Below are 24,667 nucleotides of genomic sequence, written 5' to 3'. Positions count from 1 at the left end.
ACCTACAGACAGATGGTCAAAGTGAAAGAACAATACAAACATTGGAAGACATGTTACGGGCATGCGTGATTGACTTTGGAACCAGTTGGGATCGACACTTACCGTTGGCAGAATTTTCATACAACAACAGCTATCATATGAGCATCAACGCAGCGCCATTTGAAGCACTTTACGGTAGAAAGTGCAAATCTCCTATCTGTTGGAGTGAAGTAGGAGAAAGACAACTTACTGGACCAGAAATTATTCACGAAACCACCGAAAAGATCATTCAAATACAACAACGATTGAAAACGGCCATGAGTCGCCAAAAGAGTTATGCTGATGTAAGAAGAAAACCGCTAGAATTTCAAGTGGGCGACAAAGTCATGTTGAAAGTGTCACCCTGGAAAGGCGTTGTACGATTCGGTAAACGAGGAAAGCTAAGTCCTAGGTACGTAGGACCCTTTGAAATCACCGAAAGAATTGGAGCAGTTGCTTATTGATTAAGGCTACCACAAGAACTTAGTAGTGTTCATGACACATTTCACGTATCAAATTTGAAGAAATGTTTAGCTGAAGAGGATGTCGTAATTCCTCTTGACGAAATACGAATCAATGATAAACTCCATTTTATCGAAGAACCTGTTGAAATCATGGACCGTGAGGTCAAACAATTAAAACAAAGCAAAATACCGATAGTTAGGGTTCGTTGGAACGCTAGACGAGGACCCGAGTTTACTTGGGAACGTGAGGATCAAATGAAGCAAAAGTATCCACATTTGTTCACTGATATCGCTCATAAAACAGGTACTACTCAAAATTTCGGGACGAAATTTTCTTTAACGGGGAGGTTATGTGATGACCCGGAAAATTTTGACTAATTTAAACCAATTCTCTATATGATTTAATATTATGTAAATATACATATATATATATATATATATATATATATATATATATATATATATATATATATATATATATATATATATATATATATATATATATATATATATAATATATATTATAAGATGTACAAGTAGAACACTAATTGCTACTGTAAAAACGACTTTGCTACAGTAAAACACTATTTACTACAGTAAAACACTATTTGCTACAGTGAAACCGTATTTTACTACAGTGCTACAGTGATTTGCTACAGTAACACTATTTACTACATTAAACACTATTTGATGTCGACGAACTAGCAAACAAAATCGAAAAAGGCGGCCATGCGATCGCATGGCAAAAACACTGAAAACTCATGCGATCGCATGAGCTTCAGTAAATGAAAAGGTACTATAAAAATGCCAGTTTGCTCGACGGATTCTCACATATTTTTCTTCTTCTATATTCAATATTTATATTTATATTATAATTATAATTTTAAATTTAAGTTTAATAATAATAAGGTATATACAAGGGTATTTTTAATTCGGGTTTCAAACCGTTTTAAGCTAAGGAAATATTGGGTATTGTTCGGGGTATTGTTCTTGAATCCAAGGTCAACCATACAGTCGTCTACCATCATTACGTTTACGCAATTTGCCTACAATATTGAGTCTCAATATTGAACTGTGAGTTATAGTCTCCCTTTTTAAATACTTTAAATATTTTTGGGCTGATAATACATGCAATTTATTTTAAACGCAATAAGACACAAGTACATACAAAATTCTACACTGAGTTAAACCGAAAATCCCTTAGCTTTGGTAACTAGTAGCTGCCAGTACATAGGATATGGACTGGTGGGCGCGAATAATTGTATATGGATCCATAGGGCTTGACATCCCCGTCCGAGCTAGAGCGCTAGCCTTTTAACGGACGTATGTTATTTGAGTTTAAGACACGTTGGTTTGCGTGTATTAAAACGAATGGGGTAATTATCACTATAGCGTTAAGTTTAGTTACCAGGGTGCTCTGTTACGTAGAATCTATTGATAAACTTTTGATGAAATCTTGTGGTCTATCTTTATATATGTTTATGACTCGAGCAATTAAACCTATAACTCACCAACATTCGTGTTGACTTTTTAGCATGTTTTATTCTCAGGTCCTTAGAATGCTTCCGCTGTGATGTGCTTGTTGCCTGCATGGAGTCTCTCATGCTTTGTACAAAGTTTATTGCATTCAAAATAAAACTGCGTTGTGTAATAAATAATTGGACTGTGATGTCAACATGTAAATTAAAGACTTATGTATTTCGGGGTTTTGCTTATACCTAAGCACTCGCCCACATGTTTATAACTTTCTATGTTTAGAAAGTCACTTATTTTAATGAATGCAATATTTTATCAAAACGTATCATATAGAGGTCAAAACCTCACTGTGGAATCAATGATTAACGTGCTGTGTCAATAGCGATTTTAACGGGTCGTTACAAAGTTTCTCCGTTTCAAGTCAACAACTACGCCTATTCCGAGGGGTAGAGTGCAAGTCGTCAAAGAGACCCCGAGATCCCAAAGAATACAAGATTACAAAGCTGATCAACATTAAATCACATCAAAGGGGGAGATTGTTAGGTCATATTTTATTGATGTGATTTGTATTCCTAATCCCATATATGTACATGGTGTCTATCATCTATAAATAGACACCATCCCTCACCATTTAGAGCTTAGCCATCACATAAGCCTTCACAATTAACCTGCCTTCACAATTAACCTCACCCTCACACCTTCACTTTCACACACTTAGCATATTATCTCTCAACATTGTACACACCTCACTTTATCAATTGTAACTTAATGTGATCTATACTAATTGAACTCAGATCTTCATACTTACTGCTACACTGTTTTACTTACTGATTCATATACCTATACATACATATCGATACATACACATACTGTTACATCACAAATCAACACGAAATCATGAATTGAAGCAGAATACGTACCTTACAAAGTGGTTATGTCCTTTAATAGGAGGATTGTGGATTGTTGTTGGAGCTTCAATCATCGCGTATGCATACTGCCGTATAAATACGTATCAATGATAAAGTGATCTTTACGAGGTTTATATTATTCAACACTCACACATTGGTTGGTTAGTCAACCCTCCCATCATTTATATATATATATTAATCTTTGTAATCACATATCTACCCAACTAATTAATAATATATCAAATACTATTGAAATGACCCGTGAAACCACGGGTTAGTTTAAACGAAGCAGTTTAATGATATGTATTAAGTGAACGTAAATGCTGAAGTTATTTAGTTTAATGACCCGTGGAACCATATAGTCCGACTAAGAAATTCATCAGCTGAACATTTCATCAAACACCTAAAATGCATATTTAACAATCCACATTCAATAATAAGAGATAATATTGGTTGTCATTTTATTTTAAAAGTGTAAATTAAAATATAAATGTAGAATTGGTTCCTTCTGCCTAACTTTTATACCTTATCGTACTCAATTCAAAATAATTAATTAAAATTATTTAAAATTAATAATCAAAATAATTATTAATAAGATTTAATAATAATAATTAAGTAATAAAATTCAATTTTAATTCAAAATTATTTAGATTAATGACATCACCCACCATGCTTAGATTTTTTTCTTTTTCTTTTTAATTTTTTCTTAACAAAGAAATTAGTCTAATAATGACATCATCATTTTAGCAATATAATAGAAACTATAGATATCCAAGTTAAATACTAATACTCTCATATTTACCCATTTCATTAAAAAAAACTAATGAAACAAATTTTGCACAAATTAAATTCCTATTTGTACCAGAAATCAATAACTGGTTTGATTCCAACATTGATCGGAGAGCTTGAAAAGCTCAAAAGCGTTTTATTGTGGCAAAACAACTTAGTCAGGCCGATTCCAGTTGAGCTCGAAAAGTGTACGAAGCTTATTGCGATTAATTTATAGGAGAATTCTTTAACTGGAAGTATTCTAGATACTTTTGGGAACTTGTTGAAGCTTCAAGAACTTCAGTCATCGGTTAATTAATCAGTTACCACATTGAGATTCCTATTTCGATCACAAACTGTATTGAATTAACTCATTTCGAAGTTGATAATAATCAACTTTCTGGCGAGATTCCGACTTTCATTTAGATGTTACAAAGTATGACCATTTTTTGCATGGAAGAATAATAATTTTTTTTTTTTTTTTTTTGCCTGGAAGAATAATATAACTGGTAACATTCGTGAATCTTTCATATATGAGAATCTACAAGTTTTAGACCATTCATATTATCATTTTTTTTTTTTATTATACCATTCCTAACCCTGCTTGTGACGTCACAGGCAAATGTGCACTTTTTAGCCCAAAAAGCGTAAGGTGACTGTGATAGGACAATGTCAAGATTTGACCTCCAATAATCCAAAATGTCAAGTGGAGTGTGTCAAATTTAAGTAGGGTTCACTAGTTTATTTATTTTATTCATTTTATCATATTATATTAAAACATAATTTAATAAAGCTAATTTATTTTATTCAAAAAAAAGTACATCGATTATTAAAAAAAACACACCGAAATTTAAAAAAAAAACATAAAAATAAAAAAAAAACATAAAAATAAAAAAGACATAGTAAAATAAAACTAGTCTTCATCAGTTTGTTCTTCGTCGGTGTCTTGATTTTGTGTTTGCTGTGGGTTGTCGAGCAAAGGCTTAAATTATCTAGGTACATTCGCTTTAGCCTTGTGATGAAGTCTCGTTGTTCCGGTCGGTGATATCTTTGGTTTTCACTGATAAAACACTCGAACCCGTTAAAGCGGTTCGGAGCAGTTCTTGTTGATCAAAAAGTTTAATACTTTTAGTTTATGCTTTTTTATGCTTCGAAATAGCGTTCAAAGCATCCTCCGCTTTTGACGAACGAGACGAACGAGACGATTGACTAGAATTGGAGTCATGTGCTTTTTTGGCCTTCTTTTTAGCCTTGTCACGTCTCATTGGTCTCCGAACAAAATCATCCCTTTTGTATTAATTAAGTAGATTTGGTGGGCTCGTGTCAACACATTGTTGTTGTTCCACTGATTGACGTTGTTGTTTCAAGAAAACTTGATGTTGTTGTTCGGGTGTCAAGATTCGGAATTGAGGCGCAACCAATGGAATTTGTTGATAGTTGTTCAGGTTTGATGAACCACCGCCCGTATAACTACCGTATCAATCGTTGGGAGTATTGGGTCTTTGATATGGGTTTGACATTTTTTTTGGAAAAAAAAGTTTGAAGATTGATGAAGAATGATGAAGGTTGAAGATATATGATGTGAATAAAAAAGGTGAAGATTTAGATTTATATAGGATAAAAATTATTTAATTTTCGGAATTAAAAAAAAAGAAAAAGTGAAATTCAAACGAATGTATATATCCGTTGAATTCGAGGGCCAACCAGGAGCTGACACGCGTCCCTGACGATTCCCTGCCCACCCGTCAAATTTTCAACTGACGCCCTCACGCGTCAGAATCTGACGCCGCGTTAATGGCGTCAGAGGCGTCAGATACGTCCAACTCAGATGACGAGGTACCTAGTGACGCCGCGTTGGAATAAGTCTTATTGAATTTTTGCTTGGCATTTTGAATCGTTGTTTGATATCAGTCAATAAACATACGGACAAAATAGGAATTATATTGATTTCTTCTGTGATATGAATAAATATATGAGAGTTTTCATTATTTAAATGAGTTATATGTGATATTATATTATTTAGTTTGGTAAATGTGTAATTTTAAAATATTAATAAGGGTATAAGACCATTCCAACGGAGTGTTATAGACTATGTCATCGTGGGTTTCATCCGAGGGTGCCGATGGCATTGGTGCCGCCCTCGGTCGCCCTGCATATCGTCGCCCTCACATATTTCATATCGTAGCATAATCGAGTATGGTGTGCAACGGTTCATTTTTAAATTTAACGAGTACATTGCAGTTTATATATATAAATAATATATATATATATATATATATATATATATATATATATATATATATATATATATATATATATATATATATATATATAGACACACACACACACACGATGTATACAGAAAAAAAAAAAAAAACACTTCTCACACACTTCAAAATAAAAAACACATACTTCACACACACATCTTCAAAAATGGTGACAATTCCCCCGATGATCGTCTCGTTCGATGTTTATTACAGAAGTGGATTCGACTACGAATCCAAATTGTACGATTATGAACGTGGTTCAAAAATTTCGTTTAAAGACATTGACTGCTTGAATGTTTAAAGAAAAATGTACCGTTTGAACATACAGACGTGTTATATTATGACGACGATTGTGTTCCGGAATTGTCCTCTCTCTACCTTCGTACCGAGAAACAATGGAACGGTATAAAAGAAACTCTCCTCTTCCGTTCAAATCGAATTTCTCTGTATTTGGAATTTGATGATGATGATGATGTATCATTTGACCCATATGAAGATGATCCATCTCATCCAGATTCTCCTTGAAAAATAAATCGTACGTTTTAAGGTTTATAATTTTAAAATAAAGTAGTAATTGTATTAGGACTTTTTTTGGGTAAAGGGATTTCACCCGGTAAATTTTATTGAACTATGCAAAATTTACAATGAACGCACATGAACGGCCAGGGGACACGCCCCCTAAACCAACGACCAAAACATATGACCAAACAACAATGACCAAACAAAGAAAGAACACCAAAACAACTAGAAATTAAGGCACTTTCCAATCCGCTTTCATCATTTGGACATTATCAGTATTCCTCCATTTAATAGCCATGATCTTCAACCGGACCGTCGAGTAAATTAACTTTTCCACTTTATCGCATGGCAAGCTCGACTTGTTAAACAGTATCCTATTACGTTCCTGCCAAATGTAATAAACGGAAGCTCCAAATAGCAATTTAGCAATAATAACATCACATGATTTACTCTTTGCAACAGGTTGTAAGCTTGACACTACGTCCTTCCATGAACTGCCACCAATCCCAACTTTGGATAGACTAGCACAATAACTCCATAGCTGAGCTGAAAATGAACAATTAAAAAATAAGTGCTCATGCGAGTCAATGATCTGAGAGCATAAAGAACACTGTAGAGGCGAACTTGATATGAATCTAGTCTCCCATGCTTGTAACTTATCTTGTGTCTTTAGTTTCTCGCCCATGAGGAGCCATACCATAAATGAGTGTCGAGGGATACAGTTACCAAACCAAACAATATGATACCAATCTACTGGATTGTGACGAATTCGGATAGAATTCCACACAGCATCAACCGAAAATTCTTGTAAGTCACCCTCGTAATTCCTCCACTTGATAATATCCGACGAGTTACATAACGTCGGCATTACCATGTGCTGCAATTGTGGGTACTTACAACTCTAATCATTCGGCCATAACCACCCATCCTCACTACAAATTTCACGCACCTTTGTTTTCCCAGAAAAGCCAGCGAGGTGAATATCTCTATAAGAAATGAAATTAGCTAGATAGCCAACATCACTCCATATATCATACCATGCAAATGTTGAGCTTCCATCTCCAATTTGAGCAATAAATCGATCACTGATAAGCTCTCTGATTGATATTATTTTACGCCAACCCACACTAGCACCTACTATAGTTGGAACATCCTAGAAACTCCTTCCTTTAAGGCGGTATTCATGGATCCATTTGACCCATAAGGATTACTTATTTGTAAGAATCCGCCAAATATGGGTAACCATAAGAGGGACATTCCAGTCCTTCAATCGTTTAATCCCCAATCCAACCTCTTCTTTCGGCAAACAAACGGTCGCCCATTAAACCTTCGCTTTTCCTTTTTGAAAGTCACTTTGACACCATAAAAACCCTCGCATTAAAGCTTCGATTTCCTTTATGGTAGCCTGAGGAAGAATAAACACCGATTGCCAGTATAATTGCATTAACGTGATAACCGAAATAACAAGCTGCACTCGCCCTGCAAAACACAAGAATTTATTCTTCCAATCTTGTATCTTGTTCTTGACACGCTCAACCTACACCTTACAATCTCTGTGTAACAAACTCGAAGAAACTAAAGGAACTCTGATGTTATGCGAGGCGTATATGAAATAGTGTATATTTTACTAGGAAAAACTATTAAATACGATACAATTTTACACAAGATATTTATTTATTTATAGAATGGATATACTTAAACCTTGCTACAACACTTATAGGCAGTGTACCTAATCGTACAGTAGTGTAGTTTTTAGTAAGTCCGGTTCGTTCCACAAGGAAAATCTTTAAACAAAGCTTAACGCTATATTAGTTTTAATTTATAAAAATACAAATATATATATATATATATATATATATATATATATATATATATATATATATATATATATATATATATATATATAAGTAATATTATTATTATAAAGGGGGGGTTTTTACCATTTAATGACCGGTTTGTCGATTTTAAAACTTTAGTCGCAGTTAAAACCTAATGTAAAATATTAAAAATAAATAAATACAGCGTAAAGTAAATAACGATAATAAAATTGCGATAAAATAAAATTGCAATAATTAAAGAGTACGAAAATTAAAAGTGCAATTAAATATAATGACAATAAATAAAAGTGCGATAATTAAAAGTGCAATTAAATATAAAATAAAGGAAATTAAATATGAAATAAAAGAATTATGCTTATTTAAACTTCCGTAATCATGATGTTTGACGTGTTAATTTTAGTTTTATGCCCATGGGTTAATTGTCCTTTGTCCTGGATTATTTAATATGTCCGTCTGGTTTTTGTCCATAACAGTCCATCAGTCATAACTATAAAGTGCGAGTATCCTCATCAAATTATCCTTATACCCGAAGTCAAATATTTCAACTAATTGGGGACTTAAACTGTAACGAGGTTTTAATACTTTGTTTAATAATTACACCATGATATCGACTGAGTGTAACCCAAGGTTTTAATACTTTGTTATCAATTATGCCAAGTGTCCTTGTACATAATTTCACCCCTGTTTTAATAATTCCATAGACTATTAATCCATTCCCGTGTCCGGTTAAATGAACGATTATTCGTAGATATAAATATCCCGCCCATCGTGTCCGATCGAGTGTATATGGTTATTTATAGGGACGTCCAATTGTAAATCTTTATATTAAAATTAACAAACTATCATTTAGTTAAACAAATATAAAGCCCATTAATAGCCCATAGTCTAATTTCCACAAGTGTCGTTCTTTTGTCCAAACCCCAATTATGGTACAAAGTCCAATTACCCAAATTTAGTAATTAGCCCAACATCATGATTACTTCGATTTAAATAAGCATAATAATAACTTAGCTACGAGACATTAAATTAAAAAGGTTGAACATAACTTACAATGATTAAAAAAAGCGTAGCGTTACACAGACAGAATTTCGACTTACACCCTTACAACATTCGCTAACATACCCTTATAGGCATGTGGGCTGGATATATGGTGCACCAAAGCTCGATTTTTATAGGCATGTGGGCTGGAAAAGAGCCTCATGCGATCGCATGAGTTTTGCCCTTCAGGCTCATGCGATCGCATGGCCAGCTGGAGAGGCTCACATGCCTTTGTTTTTTCTGCCGACGGTTTTAATATATAAATATAATATATATATATAATTTATATAATTAATTATATATTATATTATATTTATACAATCAAGAATAAAGAAGTGATTCTAGTATTTCAAGACTATATTGCTTGAGGACAAGCAACGTTCAAGTGTGAGAATATTTGATAATGCTAAAAACGAACATATATTTCATAGCATTATTCCTCAAAAAAGACAAGCTTTTAGTTGAAATTGTCCTATTTACAAGTGATATTCGGTTAAATAATAAAAGGTGAAGACAAAAGATAGATTCGACGAATTGAAGACGCAAACGACCAAAAAGCTCAAAAGTACAAAATACAATCAAAGAGGTTCCAATTATTGATAAGAAACTTCTCGAAATTACAAGAGTACAAGATTCAAAACGCAAAGTACAAGATATTAAATTGTACGCAAGGACGTTCGAAAATCCGGAACCGGGACCAGAGTCAACTCTCAACGCTCGACACAACGGACTAAAAATTACAAGCTAACTATGTGTATAAATATAATATAATATATAATTAATTATATAAATTATATATATATATATATATATTATATTTATATATTAAAACCGTCGGCAGACTAGGATCCAAACTTGTGTGAGCTGGATTTACGAACTCCGCGACTTGTGGAGTTTGAAGAGCAAGAGTGCCGCGACTCGCGGAGCAGCCAAATTCGAAAATGCCTATAAAAGGCAACGCATTCTGAACGTTTTAAATATCCATCATCAATCTCTCTATCTATATGTAAACGTATATATATCTATATTTATATTTTAATTTTAATTTTAATTTTAAATCCTAATAATAAGGGTATGTTAGCGAATGTTGTAAGGGTGTAAGTCGAAATTCTGTCCATGTAACGCTACGCTATTTTTAATCATTGTAAGTTATGTTCAACCTTTTTACATTAATGTCTCGTAGCTAAATTATTATTATGCTTATTTAAGCCGAAGTAATCATGATGTTGGGCTAAAAAAAATACTAAAATTGGGTAATTGGGCTTTGTACCATAATTGGAGTTTGGACAAAAGAACGACACTTGTGGAAATTAGACTATGGGCTATTAATGGGCTTTATATTGGGTTAACTAAATGATAGTTTGTTAATTTTAATATGAAGATTTACAATTGGACGTCCCTATAAATAACCATATACACTCGATCGGACACGATGGGCTGGGTATTTATATGTACGAATAATCGTTCATTTAACCGGACACGGGAATGGATTAATAGTCTATGGAATTATTAAAACATGGGTAAAATTATGTACAAGGACACTTGGCATAATTGATAACAAAGTATTAAAACCTTGGGTTACACGCAATCGATAACCTGGTGTAATTATTAAATAAAGTATTAAAATCTTGTTACAGTTTAAGTCCCCAATTAGTTGGAATATTTAACTTCGGGTATAAAGATAATTTGACGAGGACACTCGCACTTTATATTTATGACTGATGGACTGTTATGGACAAAAACCAGACGGACATATTAAATAATCCAGGACAAAGGACAATTAACCCATGGACATAAAACTAAAATCAACACGTCAAACATCATGATTACGGAACTTTAAATAAGCATAATTATTTTATTTAATATTTAATTTCCTTTATTTTATATTTAATTGCACTTCTAATTATCGCACTTTTATTTATTATCATTGTATTTAATTGCACTTTTAATTAACGCACTTTTTAATTATTGTATTTTATTTCATCGCACTTTTATTTATCGCAATTTCATTATCGTTATTTACTTTACGCTTTAATTTAAGTTATATTTATTTTTAATATTTTACATTAGGTTTTAACTGCGACTAAAGTTTTAAAAATCGACAAACCGGTCATTAAACGGTAAAAACCCCCTTTTATAATAATAATAATATTACTTATATATATTTGTATTTTTATAAATTAAAACTAATATAGCGTTAAGCTTTGTTTAAAGATTTTCCCTGTGGAATGAACCGAACTTACTAAAAACTACACTACTGTACGATTAGGTACACTGCCTATAAGTGTTGTAGCAAGGTTTAAGTATATCCATTATATAAATAAATAAATATCTTGTGTAAAATTGTATCGTATTTAATAGTTTTTCCTAGTAAAACATAAGCTATTTCATATACACCTCTGCATAACATCAAGTATTTTTGGCGCCGCTGCCGGGGATCAAAATCTAGCTTAAAAACCAGAAGCGCAACGCTAATATAAAAAAAAAGATTTTTATTAAGTTTTATTTAGTTTTTGTAAAAATACATTTCTTTTTAAATATTAAAAAAATATAAAAAATTAAAAACCGAAAAAAATATATATATAAATTTATTTTTAAGATTTTTATTTATAAAATTATAAAGTATTTTTATTTCTATTTTAGTTTTTAAATATAAGTTTTATTTATTTAATATAAATATTTTTTATAATTATTAAAATAGAAAAATAAAAAAAAAATATATATATATATATATATATATATATATATATATATATATATATATATATATATATATAAATATTAAAAACGAAACCTGTAAAATGAAACCACCTAATCTGAAATTTCATACCCCGCGACTCACGGAGTTTGTTGCCAGGTGTACCGCAACTCGCGAAGCCACCCTGACACGAACAGAAACCCTATTCTGCATTAATTACAGTGTAATAATAATTATTATTATTATTTAATTAAAACCCTAATTAGGGTTAGTATTTTAAATAATTAATTAATTTAGTTTTATTTATTTAATTTGCATTTTAAGTTTAATTAGTTTAATTAGTTTATAAAATTAATAGTTTTATAACATAAATAATATAAAAATAATATTTTTATAAAAATTGTACTTTTTACAACTTTTAGTTTATTTTTATATTTTGTCCCATTTTATTCATTTTTAGCGTAATTTTTGTATTTTTCGCTCATTTTTAGTTTTAAGATATAGTTTTTGCCATAGTTATTTTTACTTCTAGATTTTTAGGCTTTGCCGTAAAATCCCTTAAGTGCTTTCTCTTTAGACTAAGATTTAGGTGCTTTAGAATTTTGCGACGCCTTTTTAAGTTTTTGTACCTTTTTAAGTTATTGCCATTTGGGATATAGTTTTTCTTGTAAGCTTTAATATTTTTGGACGCAACTTTTAATTCTTAATTTTTAGTTCCTTTTTAAGTTTCGACACGCTACTTTCTTATTTTTATTTTTCGACACCTTTTACCTATGTATCAATTATCACTCCAATTAGTAATCTCAATTTGCAATTTTAATTTTAAGTTAGTGATAATAATAAGGTTGGGTTAGTCGAGTGTTTTAAAGTTTCATAGTCACTCTTTTTCTTTTTTCTTTTTCGACGCCTTTTATTTTTCAACCCTTTTCTTTTTTGACCTTTTTCGACGCACTCTTTTTCTTTCTTATTTCTCGACATTCTAGTTTTAGGACATAGATTTTTATTCTACTTCTTCTCTAAATTTCTTTAAATTACGAAAATTGTTTTAAGTGGTTAAATTGATAGACATCAAAATTTTCTGGTTCGTAGCAATAGTTGGATTTGTACGTGGACCGGGTTATTGGAGCCAAACAGTACTCAATTATATTGAGACCAAATGAATCCTGCCCCTCTGCTGCATCTTTTGGCTATTCGAAACGTGGGCAAAATCAGAAAAGTCTATTAATTGGATAATTTATATAATTTTTCTTTCCTTTTAAAAACTAATAGGATATTCAGTGAATGCACCGAGCAAGACGTTCACCACCTTTTGTACGTTCACCATCTGTAATAGATTAAGACATCTAGCAAATATTACCGCCGTTGATTTTTCTTTAGAATCGTCATCCAGTCGACCAAGTACTCCAATTCAAATTTTCGATAATCCATTTTTTGAACCCGACCTCACAATTGAGAATCCGAAGAATATTCAGGGACGATTCATAGATCCTGAACCATTAATTTTTCCTCCGGAACCACCAATCATTCAAACAGAGATTGTTGAGGAACGAACCATTAAATCAGAATCCTCTAGTGATTCAGATTCAACAAATTCAATCATGAAAAATCTGGAACCTTTAAGTATGGAAGACCGAATGAGAGCTAAACGCACTGGCCAAGGTCACGCAATTACTCATCCAGACATTAATGCGCCAGATTATGAAATCAAAGGACAAATTCTACATATGGTGACTAATCAATGCCAATTTAGTGGTGCGCCGAAGGAAGATCCAAATGAACATCTTCGTACTTTTAATAGGATCTGCACAAGATTTTAAAATCCGAGAAGTTGAAGATGAACAGATATATCTCATGTTATTTCCCTGGACTTTAAAGGGAGAAGCCAAAGATTGGTTGGAATCGTTACCTGAAGGGGCGATTGATACATGGGATGTTTTAGTTGAAAATTTTCTTAAACAATTCTTTCCAGCATCTAAAGCCGTAAGACTTCAAGGAGAAATTGTTACGTTCACACAGAAACTGAATGAAACTCTATATGAGGCATGGACCAGATTTGGAAAGTTATTAAGAGGATGTCCGCAACATGGTTTAGACACTTGTCAAATAGTACAAATATTCTACCAAGGATGCGACATCACTACAAGGAAAGACATCGATATAGTAGCTGGTGGTTCTATTATGAAGAAAACCGAAACTGATGCTTACAAAATTATTGATAACACTGCTTCCCACTCACATGAGTGGCATCAAGAAAAAGATATCGTTAGATCATCTAAAGCAGCTAGAGCCGATTCTAGCCATGACTTAGATTCCATTTCCGCAAAGATAGATGCTGTCGAGAGACGAATGGAAAAGATGACTAAGGATATACACTCAATACGAATTAGTTGTGAGCAGTGTGGAGGACCACATTTGACAAAAGATTGTCTCAGTATTGAACTAACAATGGAACAAAGAGAGAATATTTCATACATAAACCAAAGGCCTGGAAATAATTATCAGAATAATTATCAACCGCCAAGACCAATCTACAATCAAAACCAGAATTATAACCGAAATGTTCCATACAACAACCAACAAGGTCCTAGTAATCAACAAGTATCTAATAATACTTACAATCAACAAAGACCTAATTTTCAAAACAAACCACCACAACCCGATGATAAAAAGCCAAATTTAGAAGATATGATGACGAAGCTAGTTGAAACTCAAACGCAGTTTTTCACATCTCAGAAACAAACTAATGAACAAAATGCTCAAGCATTTAGAAATCAACAAGCTTCTATTCAAAAATTGGAACAAGAAGTAAGTAACCTAGCAAGGTTAATAGGTGAAAGAAAACCGGGAAGTTTACCTAGTGATAATAATGCTAACCCCCAGAATGAAACAGCTAAAGCCATTACCACAAGAAGTGGTACAACACTTAAACCACCTGAAATACCTGTAATTTCTGATGAAGCTATTCCTACTCCACAAGAACCACAACCTGAACAAGATAAGGAAAAAGAACCGGTAGTTGAAAAGGTTAATGAAGATAACACAGTTAAGGCTAAACCTTATGTTAAACCATACCAGCCACCACTTCCTTACCCGAGTAAAATGAAAAACGAGAAACTTGAAGCCGAGCAATCCAAATTCTTGGATATGTTTAAACAGATAAATGTAAATCTTCCTTTCATTGATGTGATTTCAGGAATGCCTAGATATGCTAAATTTCTGAAAGATCTAATCACAAATAGAAAGAAAATGGAAGAACTCTCGGCCGTTACTATGAATGCTAATTGTTCTGCAGTGCTGTTGAATAAGATACCAGAAAAATTATCGAATCTAGGAAGTTTCACAATTCCATGTTTTCTGGGTAGTCTTAGTTCAATAAAAGCATTGGCAGATTTAGGTGCTAGTATAAATTTAATGCCGTATTCACTATACACTAAACTAGACCTTGGAGAATTAAAACCAACACGAATAAGCATACAACTAGCCGATCGATCAATATAATTTCCTAGAGGGATAATGAAGAACATGCTAGTTAAAGTTGGTACTTTAGTATTTCCAGTAGATTTTGTTGTTCTGTACATGGAAGAAGATTCTCAAGTTCCTCTCATATTAGGAAGACCATTCTTAAACACGGCTAAAGCAATGATAGGCGTGTTTGGTAAGAAACTGACCCTAAGTATAGAGGACAAGAGTGTTACCTTTTCAGTTGATAGAGCAATGCAACAACCGCAATCTGCAGAAGATACATGTTATTATATTAAAACTATAGAATCACATGCAGAATTGTTAGAAGAATTTCCAGAATTACAAGGAACGGGAGAATGTTCTTTAGGAGAAAGTACTGAACCAATTGATGAAACTGAAATGTTAGCTACACTAATGGCTAATGGATATGAACCAACAACAGAAGTAATTCAAATGCTAAAAGAAGAAGACAGATATCGATATAAATCATCGATAGAAGAACCTCCGACATTAGAGTTAAAGCCACTTCCAAACCATTTGGAATATGCTTATTTACATGGTGAATCTGAATTACCTGTAATAATATCGTCTTCTCTTACTGAAAATGAGAAATCACAACTCATTTCTGTGTTGAAAGCTCATAAACCAGCCATTGCATGGAAGATTCACGATATTAAAGGAATAAGTCCTTCGTATTGCACACATAAAATCCTTATGGAAGAAGGTCATAAAACGTATGTGCAACGCTAACGAAGACTAAATCCTAATATGCAAGATGTTTTTAAGAAAGAAATTATTAAACTGCTAGATGCAGGTTTAATTTATCCAATTTCTGATAGTCCATGGGTAAGCCCAGTTCAATGCGTGCCTAAGAAGGGTGGCATGACTGTCATTATAAATGAGAAAAATGAGCTTATTCCTACTAGAAATGTAACAGGATGGCGTGTATGTATTGATTATAGAAAATTAAATGATGCCACCAGAAAAGATCACTTTCCCTTACCTTTTATTGATCAAATGTTGGAAAGATTAGCCGGAAACAGTTACTATTGTTTTCTAGATGGTTTTTCCGGATATTTTCAAATTCCAATAGCACCTGAAGACCAAGAGAAAACCACGTTCACCTGCCCTTATGGTACTTTTGCTTACAAACGCATGCCATTTGGACTTTGCAACACCCCTGCAACCTTTCAAAGGTGCATGATGGCGATTTTTCACGACATGATAGAAGAATGCATGGAAGTTTTCATGGATGAATTTTCAGTCTTTGGTGATACATTTGAATCATGTTTAGTTAATCTTGAACGAATGCTGATTAGATGCGAACAATCGAATCTAGTTCTTAATTAGGAGAAATGCCATTTCATAGTTAAAGAAGGCATCGTTCTTGGACATAAAATTTCAAAGGAAGGAATCGAAGTGGATAGAGCTAAAGTAGATGTAATTGCTAAACTTCCACATCCCACCAATGTTAGAGGAGTTAGGAGTTTTCTAGGGCATGCCGGTTTTTACCGACGTTTCATAAAAGATTTTTCTAAAATTGCCACTCCTATGAATAAACTCCTAGAAAAGGATGCTCCATTCATCTTTTCAGATGAATGTATCAAATCTTTTAATATTCTTAAAGAGAAACTCACTAATGCACCGATCATGATAACACCAAATTGGAATCTACCGTTTGAACTAATGTGCGGTGCAAGTGATTTTGCAATGGGAGCCGTTTTAGGACAAAGCATTGAAAAACGATTTCAACCTATATATTATGCTAGTAAGACGTTACAAGGAGCACAAACAAATTACACAACTACTGAAAAAGAACTCCTTGCTATTGTCTTTGCTTTTGACAAATTTCGTTCATATCTCGTTCTAGCTAAAACGGTGGTCTATACCGACCATTCTGCTCTTAGATACCTATTTTCGAAACAAGATGCTAAACCACGATTAATCCGATGGATCTTACTCTTACAAGAGTTTGATATTGAAATCCGAGATAAAAGAGGAGCAGAAAATCTCGCCGCTGATCATCTTTCTCGTCTTGAAAATCCTAGGAAGTTCTAAATGAATCGGCCATACAAGACAACTTTCCTGATGAATATCTATTGAAGATAGATTATAATGAAATCCCATGGTTTGCAGACTATGCAAACTACTTAGTATGTGGATTCCTTGAAAAAGGATTATCGTACCAAAAATGAAAGAAATTCTTTAGTGATATAAAACACTATTTCTGGGAAGATCCACATTTGTTTAAAAGTTGTCCCGATGGAATAATACGCCGATGTGTATTCGGAGATGAAGCTAGTAAAATCTTAAACCATTGTCACACAGGACTAACAGGAGGGCATTATGAGCCTCAACTAACAGCAAGAAAAGTTTATGATGCTGGATTCTATTGGCCTACAATTTACAAAGACGCACACCTTCTTTGCAAATCCTGTGATGCTTGTCAAAGGGCCGGAAAAATAAGTCAACGTGATGAAATGCCACAAATTATCATTCAAGTATGCGAAGTATTTGAAATTTGGGGTATTGACTTTATGGGTCCATTTACAAAATCTCATAATAATCTTTACATTCTCGTTGCCATTGATTATGTATCTAAATGGGCGGAAGCACAAGCTCTCCCAACTAACGATGCACGAGTTGTAGTCAACTTTTTAAAACGTCTTTTTGCACGGTTTGGAACACCGAAAGCTTTAATAAGTGACCGGGGAACTCATTTCTGTAATAATCAACTTGAGAAAGTTCTTAAAAGATATGTAGTAACTCATAAAATCTCCACCGCATATCATCCACAAACAAGTGGACAAGTTGAAAATACCAACCGAGCTTTAAAACGTATTCTAGAGAAAACCGTAGGATCAAATCATAAGGAATGGTCCATTAAATTGGAGGATGCACTCTGAGCTTTTAGAACAGCCTACAAAACTCCAATTGGAACCACACCTTTTAGACTCGTTTATGGAAAAGCATGTCATCTTCTAGTAGAAATTGAACACAAAGCATTTTGGGCTTTGAAGACATGTAATCTTGATTTACATGAAGCTGGACGACTACGGTTAAGTCAATTAAACGAATTAGAAGAATTCAGACATGAAGCATACGAAAATTCGTTAATCTATAAGGAAAGAACGAAGAAATGGCATGATAAAAGAATCAGAAGTTCAAAAGAATTTAAAGAAGGAGACAGAGTTCTTCTTTTCAATTCACGATTCAAGCTATTTCCTGGAAAATTGAAATCAAGATGGTCTGGACCATTTATAGTCAAAAGAGTTTTCCCATACGGAACGATAGAATTAATAAATTCAAATGGGATTGAATTTAAAGTTAATGGTCACAAAGTTAAACACTACATAGATAGTCCGATGGAAGTCGACAACGAAGTTAATCACAATTTCGATACCACAGCTAACTAAGTGTGGGGAGAATCAAGTCTTTAAAGGATAATATGTATTTCTGTTAGAATTAGATTTCCTGTTTTCGTGTAGTTCTCGAAAATGGAACCCGAATGGTCTTTCCCTAGCAGACCCTAAAGAACTAGTCTTCTCCCCCCATTCTGAATTTTTATTTTTTTAGGATTTACTAGATGAAGACTTCCTGTGAACTAAACCATGGTCTAATGCTACACGCTTTGATCACTAAATGAAATAATGACACACTTCCGAGTGAACTGGTATCAGTAATCAGAGAAAAATTGGACGGAGTAAGAAAAGAATCCAGATGCGAAGATAATAAGTTACAATTTGGTAAAGGAAAATCAAAATCCGCAGCGAAAAGAAGAGCACGACACCTTGAAAGATGTCACAAATGTGAAAAATGGTCACACGAAGGTAAATATTCAAATAATCAAACCTATTCAAATACCGAATTTGTTACTTTATGCAGAGACGGACCGTTCATATGTTTAGAAGAAAAAACATTAAATGCTCGAGGTTACGCATATGTAGCCATGGAAAATCAATTAGTCCGACTATCTTATGAGTGGGCTAGAGCATATCACTAAGAAATCTATTTCACAGGTAAGTTTGTACAGTTTTTATTTTTATTTTTATTTTTAACCTTTTGATAATAAACGCTAATTTGTTCGCTATAAAGTATTAAATTGGTATTCGATGAAATTAGGTCTTGCGACCGAAATTATTGATATCATACAAAAATTTATTACATCACTGCGAAATTTACCGTTTATTCTTAAGGTATAAATATCTTTAATCAATCAACCCAAAATATTTCAAAAATTCGTCATGAGTTAAATTAGGTTATGGAACCGAAATTACTTTACCGAAAAGAGGGGCGTATATTTTTGATAATATTTGATTGATTAAAGTGGGATAAAAGCCAAAAAAGATTTTTAATTTTATTTTTACCATGTTTTTAAAATTAATATATAAATCTTAATTTAATATTATAAACTTATTTAAAATTGTAAATATTTGAAAAATTAATATAAGTTTGTATGTATAAAAATAAAAATTAAATTTAAGTTTGGTGTGAATTTTTAATATTAATTTTTAATTTTATGCATTTTAAATTTAAGTTTGGTGTGAATTTTTAATATTAATTTTGAATTTTATGCATTTTAAATTTAAGTTTGGTGTGAATTTAAAAAATAAAAATTTACTTTATTTCGTTAAGTTAAAAATATGATTTTTAAAAATTCGTCGTAAGTTGAAAACTAGGTGTTAACACCGAAATTATTGTTACCTCATAAAGGACATAAATTGAGAAACAAACCAAAACGTTAGAATTCATTTAAAATGGAATAGAAGACAATAAAAAGGAAAATAAAAGTCAAGTGTGGGAAATTTTTACCAAGTTATTCAAAACATATATCACATATTTTTGTACAAATAATTGAAAATACTTTTGTTTTGAACTAATCTAATCAGTTTTACCCGATTTACTGTAATATATTTGAAAGAAAGATGGATCTACACGATGAATCAATTCCATCATTAAAAGGAAGTAAAGTCTTCCTAAAAAGAAACGCGCTTCTTGATTTAGGTCATGAAGTTGTCGTCCAGATCAGCTGTAGGTTGACGAAAAATCTAGAAAAGTCATCACTAAAATCAGCAGGAAATCCACGGACCTCAGCATCAAACAGGGTCGCCAAGTTATCAGATTTATCCTAACCATGAGAAGGATTTATCTCGTGCAATGGGGGCACCGTGCAAATTAGCTGGGATAAGACTAATGAATCAGATCCCTAGGAAGGATAATCTCCTTAAAGATCAAAAATCAGCTTTTAAGACTGATATTACTCAATCCTAGAGATTGACCTTAAAGATTGAGAATTACAAACTCATGGAATTCAATGATATCTAAACTCGAGCTTGAACGAGAAAATATTTTGATCAAAATTTCAAACCGATTTGTTTTCTAAAAACCCATTTTCAATGCGTTCATTACCATTGAACGTAAAATCCTAGGAATTCACCTGGAATTCATTAGGTCACCTGAACTAAATCGGGTGTCAACCGTAAGAACGGTGGTTGCATAGCATGGTCAAAGACAGGACCTTATGCCAGACAGAAAAATTATAAGGGTGAGCTTTACTATTGCTCCTACAAAGGATAGTAATTGCGTCCGATACGTTATAGACCATAATTAAAAGCATGTCAGGGGACATTGCCTTAACAGTTGCTTGTTCAACGCTTTCCTTTACAACCGGACGGTAGTTTATCGAAAGGTAATATACGGAGCAAGTATACTGGAGTGTTGCTTTCCTAATACAAGGTTAGTAAGTGGGTGACACAAAACCACAAGTTTTGAGCTAAAAATTTCAAATATGAAATACACCAAACCCAAAAAAAAAAAAAAAAAAAAAAAAAAAAATTTGCAAACACCGGTGAAGGGTTATTCTGGAAAACTTATTTAGGGTAAAAACTAGATTTAATTTTCAAAAGATCAAATGTTTTCATAAAGATCCAATTTCCTTAATGGATCTAAATTTTATAGTCATGTGGGACGGTAAACCACATCGTTACTACCATTGTTTATACCGCCGTATAGAAATCACTGATGTACAAAGTGTGAAGAATAAAGAAGTGATTCTAGTATTTCAAGACTATATTGCTTGAGGACAAGCAACGCTCAAGTGTGGGAATATTTGATAATGCTAAAAACGAACATATATTTCATAGCATTATTCCTCAAGAAAGACAAGCTTTTAGTTGCAATTGTCCTATTTACAAGTGATATTCGGTTAAATAATAAAAGGTGAAGACAAAAGATAGATTCGACGAATTGAAGACGCAAACGACCAAAAAGCTCAAAAGTACAAAATACAATCAAAGAGGTTCTAATATTGATAAGAAACGTCTCGAAATTACAAGAGTACAAGATTCAAAACGCAAAGTACAAGATATTAAATTGTACGCAAGGACGTTCGAAAATCCAGAACTGGGACTAGAGTCAACTCTCAACGCTCGACGCAACGGACTAAAAATTATAAGTTAACTATGTATATAAATATAATATAATATTTAATTAATTATATAAATTATATATATATATATATATTATATTTATATATTAAAACCGTCGGCAGACTAGGATCCAAACTTGTGTGAGCTGAATTTACGAACTCCGCGACTTGCGGAGTTTGAAGAGCAAGAGTGCCGCGACTCGAGGAGCAGCCAAATTCAAAAATGCCTATAAAAGGCAACGCATTCTGAACGTTTTAAATATCCATCATCAATCTCTCTATCTATATGTAAATGTGTGTATATATATATATATATATATATATATATATATATATATATATATATATATATATATATATATATATATATATATATATATATATATATATATATATATATATATATATATATATTAATTTTAATTTTAATTTTAAATCCTAATAATAAGGGTATGTTAGCGAATGTTGTAAGGGTGTAAGTCGAAATTATGTCCGTGTAACGCTACGCTATTTTTAATCATTGTAAGTTATGTTCAACCTTTTTACATTAATGTCTCGTAGCTAAATTATTATTATGCTTATTTAAGCCAAAGTAATCATGATGTTGGGCTAAAAAAAAATACTAAAATTGGGTAATTGGGCTTTGTACCATAATTGTGGTTTGGACAAAAGAACGACACTTGTGGAAATTAGACTATGGACTATTAATGGGCTTTATATTGGGTTAACTAAATGATAGTTTGTTAATTTTAATATGAAGATTTATAATTGGACGTCCCTATAAGTAACCATATACACTCGATGGGCGGGGTATTTATATTTACGAATAATCGTTCATTTAACCGGACACGGGAATGGATTAATAGTCTATTCTATGGAATTATTAAAACAGGGGTGAAATTATGTACAAGGACACTTGGCATAATTGATAACAAAGTATTAAAACCTTGGGTTACACGCAGTCGATAACCTGGTGTAATTATTAAACAAAGTATTAAAATCTTGTTACAGTTTAAGTCCCCAATTAGTTGGAATATTTAACTTCGGGTATAAGGATAATTTGACGAGGACACTCGCACTTTATATTTATGACTGATGGACTGTTATGGACAAAAACCAGACGGACATATTAAATAATCCAGGACAAAGGACAATTAACCCATGGGCATAAAACTAAAATCAACACGTCAAACATCATGATTACGGAAGTTTAAATAAGCATAATTATTTTATTTCATATTTAATTTCCTTTATTTTATATTTAATTGCACTTCTAATTATCGCACTTTTATTTATTGTCATTGTATTTAATTGCACTTTTAATTAACGCACTTTTTAATTATTGTATTTTATTTCATCGCACTTTTATTTATCGTAATTTCATTATCGTTATTTACTTTACGCTTTAAATTAAGTTATATTTATTTTTAATATTTTACATTAGGTTTTAACTGCGACTAAAGTTTTAAAGATCGACAAACCGGTCATTAAATGGTAGAAACCCCCTTTTTATAATAATAATATTACTTATATATATTTGTATTTTTATAAATTAAAACTAATATAGCGTTAAGCTTTGTTTAAAGATTTTCCCTGTGGAACGAACCGGACTTACTAAAAACTACACTACTGTACAATTAGGTACACTGCCTATAAGTGTTGTAGCAAGGTTTAAGTATATCCATTCTATAAATAAATAAATATCTTGTGTAAAATTGTATCGTATTTAATAGTTTTTCCTAGTAAAATATAAGCTATTTCATATACACCTCTGCATAACATCACCCACTTTCAAATCCTAAATGTAAAATATTAGTACACAATAATAATAAAAATGATAAAAATTACACAAATATATCCAATAACATAAGTTTAAACATGAAAAAGTCAAAAGATAAAAACATAAAAATCATAAAATTAACCAAATGGAACCAAATCAGTCTGGATAGGGGTTCCAGTTCATCTCGTCAGGTGGGTTCCATTGTTGGTTATAGGTGTTCTGATAGGCTTGGTTATAGTCATACCGGTTAAAGGGTGGTCGGATCTCGGGGCTGTGTGGCTGAAAATAAGCAGGTCGAGTAGGCACGTAATTATTTGGTACCTGATATGATAGCTGGCTCATGATTAGGTGCTGATGAACTAACCAGCTATTGTTTAGGATCAATGTTTGGATCATTTAAGTACCTAAACATGTTACATTACTCAATTTAGCAATAATTCATGATAAAAATCGGCCATAACCTGTTTATATCAAAAAGTCCCAAATTGCTCAAGAACACAAACCCTAGATTTCTAAAAATTTTGAAGTTTTTAGCTTCAAATCATGTTAAATAGCATCAATCTAGGTTATACATGCATAAAATACTAACAATTTAACACTAATTACACTAGAAATTAACAAAATTGCATTAGCTAAAATATTGGTAATTATCACAAAAACTAGAAAATTTATGAGTTTAGGGGTGTAATTTTTACCTTTTTGCTGAAGAATGAGAATCTAGGCATGATTAGAGCAAGAAAAATGACGAATTACGATGAAAAATTGCGAATTTTAGAGGTGATTTGGGAGTATTTTCGTATATGTTGTGTGTGTGTTGGTGTAAAGAGCAGACAGTCGACTGCTTTTGTTTCAGGCCATTTTTTTCTCCCCATGCGATCGCATGGATGCAAAGGGCAAACTCCATGCGATCGCATGGAGTCACGGGTACAGTACTTTCAAGTTTTTTATTTATTTATTTTTATATAACCTTAAACTTTATAAAACATATTATTAATAAAATTTTA

General features: G+C 32.4%; 1 protein-coding gene across 1 annotated transcript in view; it reads right to left on the bottom strand.

The window, feature by feature from the left end:
• Positions 1 to 6,652: 6,652 nt before the first annotated feature.
• Positions 6,653 to 24,667, bottom strand: part of LOC139863581 (uncharacterized) — a 94,975-nt gene continuing 76,960 nt past the window's right edge. Inside the window, exons 4-6 of the mRNA XM_071852200.1 lie at positions 7,791 to 7,899; positions 7,370 to 7,517; positions 6,653 to 7,297 (exon numbers count right to left, since the gene is read on the bottom strand). Of these exons, the coding sequence (XP_071708301.1) occupies positions 6,653 to 7,297; positions 7,370 to 7,517; positions 7,791 to 7,899 (902 nt within the window). The remainder of the gene's footprint in view (positions 7,298 to 7,369; positions 7,518 to 7,790; positions 7,900 to 24,667) is intronic.

This window comes from Rutidosis leptorrhynchoides, chromosome 8 (assembly GCF_046630445.1).
Source record: "Rutidosis leptorrhynchoides isolate AG116_Rl617_1_P2 chromosome 8, CSIRO_AGI_Rlap_v1, whole genome shotgun sequence".
Classification (NCBI taxonomy): domain Eukaryota; kingdom Viridiplantae; phylum Streptophyta; class Magnoliopsida; order Asterales; family Asteraceae; genus Rutidosis; species Rutidosis leptorrhynchoides.
This window is presented reverse-complemented; position numbering and strand designations above follow the sequence as displayed.